Raw genomic sequence first — 3,089 nt, 5'->3', positions numbered from 1 at the left:
CGCCCCGCCTCCCCGCGCGTTGTGGGGGGGGGGGGGCTCAGCCCCGTCCCCGCGCTGGGAAGGAGCCACCGCAGATTGTGACAATAACATTTGCTGGTGACCTGCGCGCCGGGGCCGTCTTTACAGAGGAACAATAATCTCTCCAGAGGAGATGAAAAGAATTCTAATTACATCTCCCAACAATATTTGTTTTGAGCAAGGAAAGCAAACCATATGGCATGTGGGAGACTGTTTGGGGACTGCATTAAGCAAGGACTTTTCATTCATGTGCTGATCTAAGCAGAGATGCGATCAGGCTTTATTTAATCATCACATCTTGGAGGTGCTGGGGTCCTGTGCCTACCTGAGGGCTGGGGGTCTGGGGTTGTGGCATGGGAGTGGGGGGGCTCAGGAGCTCCTGCTCCATCCCTTTCCCTTCACTCTCTTTGCAAAGTGCTGGGACCCAGAGGGTCTGGGGAAGGGACACTGGGACTGGCAAGGAGCAGTTGAGGACAGGAAGTGTCCACCTGCATGGCAAGGACCTGTGCCGTGCACCCAGGATGCCGGGTCTGTTTGGCTGGGAAGGGGTCCAGGCTCTCCTGGTGACCCTGCTTGCATGGCTGGCAGCATTGTCCCTCGCCACAGTGGCGGCATAATCCTTTGTTGGGGAGGTGGCATCGTCCCTTGCTGGCTGGTGGCTCGTCCCCACAGGTGCCCACAGCCCTGGCTCTGTCTCCTGCAGCCCTGTTCACCGAGACCCCCCACGACATGACGGCGCGGGCGGGCGAGGACGTGGAGATGGCGTGTTCCTTCCGAGGCAGCGGCTCCCCCTCCTACTCCCTCGAGATACAGTGGTGGTACGTCCGCAGCCACAAGGACTGGATGGACAAACAGACATGGGCTTCTGACCAGGTAATGCCCCTTGTCCTCCCCCTCCGGCAGCAACTGGAGGCAGAGCTCATCCCTTCTCTCACCTGGGGGTTTGCTGGCAGCAGCAGTTGGGGTTTGGGGGGTCCCCATCCTGCTGTGGGTCCCCAGTGCTGACTGTTCCTGCAGCCAGTGGGGCACAACTCCGTGCTCGGGGGCAGAAGGGAATCTGGGGGTCCTGGGGTGCCAGGCCACCCCTGGGTGTGTGGCTGTCCCAGAGCTGCTCCGGGTGCGTGGCCGGCGAGGCCGGGCTGTCCTGGCCACCCTCCCGAATCAGCCACGTGGCCCGTCCCTGGGGCTGCTCCCTGGCACAGGCTTTTTGCTTCTGGCTTCTCCCACCCCTCGCAGCAGCCCCCGCCCCACTGCTCCCCTTGTTTCTCCCATTTCCCTGTGCATCAGGCTCAGCAAACAGCTGTCTCTGTGTTTCTCTTTCTGTTCACACAGCGATAAGGGCCAAATAATGGGAAGGCGGCTTTGGGTATTTTAATGAGCCTTTATTATTGTGTCGGGGGAGGGGGGGCTGAGGGGTGAGGGGGTCAAAGGGGCTGGGGGGTGAGGGACAGCAGGGATGCCTGGTGTGGGGAGTGGGCGTGGGAGGGGGCTATATGGCACAGTGGGGATGCTGGACACCAAGACCCTAGTACTGCTGGTGGCAGCTGGGGAGGACCCAGGGTGCTGCCTTGCTCTCTGGACAAGCAGAGAATATTGATGGTAAACGCAGTTCTGGCTGCCCTGGGTGCTCAGTTCTGCTGGGGCTGGGCAGCCCCTTCCTCCTCCTTCTGGCGCAGGGCAGCGGTCCCTTGCCCTCCCCAGGGTGGGCAGGGGTCTGGTGGGCTCCTGCCTCCCCCCAGCTGAGTTGACAGTTCCTCTCCCCTCTCTGGTCTCCCTCCTCTTCCCAACAGCTGAGCCCGTCACTGCAGGAGGAGCCAGGGAAGGACGCGACAAAAATAAGTGTGAGTTTGGCTGAGGGTTCGTGCGGGGGCCCCGGGATGGGGGGGGGGTCTGGTCTCCTCGGTGCTGCTGTGCCATGGGCTGGTGACAGAGGGGTGAGGAGGCTGGACCTGCCCCAGCATCAGTGCTGGGAGCAGGCAGGGTGAGGGGCAGCTCCCCCATGCCCCCCCAGACCCTGAGTCCCGTCCGGCTCCTGTCGGCACCCGCAGGGAACTTTACACTGAGAAAATAATCTAATTTTCTTACGGGATTAGCATCCCAAAGCCATTTAGGCTCATGTGAACGGAATGAGGAGACAATTACCAGTTAAATAAACTAAACCCAGGTTCCAGCCCTCTTTGCCACCATTCCGGTGATGGGCCCTGTGATGCACCTGCAACCCACACCCGGAGCCTCCGGGTCTGTCCCGTGTCCCTGCTGAGGTGCTGTGACTGCGGAGCCAGCCCAGGACCTGTGCTCACGCTCACCTCCGCCATGGCATTTTTCAGCATAATTAGGCAGTTAATTGCACGCTGGAACGCAATCAATGCCTGTGCATCTGTAACCAGGATTTATTTCGAAGCACTGGGGGTGCAGCACTTCTGCCATCTCCTTCCAGTCACACCAGCAGGGAGAGGCTTGAGGTTTAAACCTTTTTTGTTGTTGTTGTTGTTATTTTGAATGTCCTTGATCATTAAGTGTTTACAGAATGGAGGAGATAAATGAACACGGGCGAGACACCTGATAAAATGTGTGTTATGGCCACGGAGGCAATTGACTGAGAACAAACAGCAGCGTCAAACAACACGAGACAATGCAAACAATGTGCAGGATCCACCACAGCAGGGACCCCCCGGGCAAAGCCCCCTCGGTGCTGGAGGCAGCTCCTCTGCCCGGATGCAGAGGGGAACCGCTGCCGCCCCCTGCCCTGCGGTAGCAAACACAGCGGCCCTGGGGTTGTTTCCTTCTCTTCCTTCACAAAACCCGCAGATTTGCCGCCGAGCAGCGGCGCGGGGCTGGCACGGGCTGCCGGTCGCTCCCGCCCCGGCGGAGCCCCGGGCGTTACAACCGGCCATAAAATTCTCCCTCCCATAACGAGCTGAGGCTCGGTGACCTCCTGGAGCAGCTCCACGGCCGCTGGCGGCACCAGCAAATTGGGGTTTTCTTTTATTAGTTCTACATTTCCCAGCCATTAATTTCGGTAAGTGGCTCCTTGCTCTTCTGACACGAAGGGTTGGGGGTTTTTTTTGAAG

The 3,089-nt window shown here is 59.5% G+C and overlaps 1 protein-coding gene across 1 annotated transcript in view; it reads left to right on the top strand.

The window, feature by feature from the left end:
- The first annotated feature begins 539 nt into the window (after positions 1-539).
- VSTM2L (V-set and transmembrane domain containing 2 like) overlaps positions 540-3,089 on the top strand; it is a 7,928-nt gene continuing 5,378 nt past the window's right edge. The window contains exons 1-3 of the mRNA XM_009994015.1: positions 540-546; positions 722-891; positions 1,809-1,859. Of these exons, the coding sequence (XP_009992317.1) occupies positions 540-546; positions 722-891; positions 1,809-1,859 (228 nt within the window). The remainder of the gene's footprint in view (positions 547-721; positions 892-1,808; positions 1,860-3,089) is intronic.

This window comes from Chaetura pelagica, unplaced genomic scaffold, assembly GCF_000747805.2.
Source record: "Chaetura pelagica isolate M959 unplaced genomic scaffold, ChaPel_1.0 scaffold493, whole genome shotgun sequence".
NCBI classification, from domain to species: domain Eukaryota; kingdom Metazoa; phylum Chordata; class Aves; order Apodiformes; family Apodidae; genus Chaetura; species Chaetura pelagica.
Note: the sequence above shows the minus strand (reverse complement) of the source record. Positions and strands in the feature narration are given on the sequence as shown.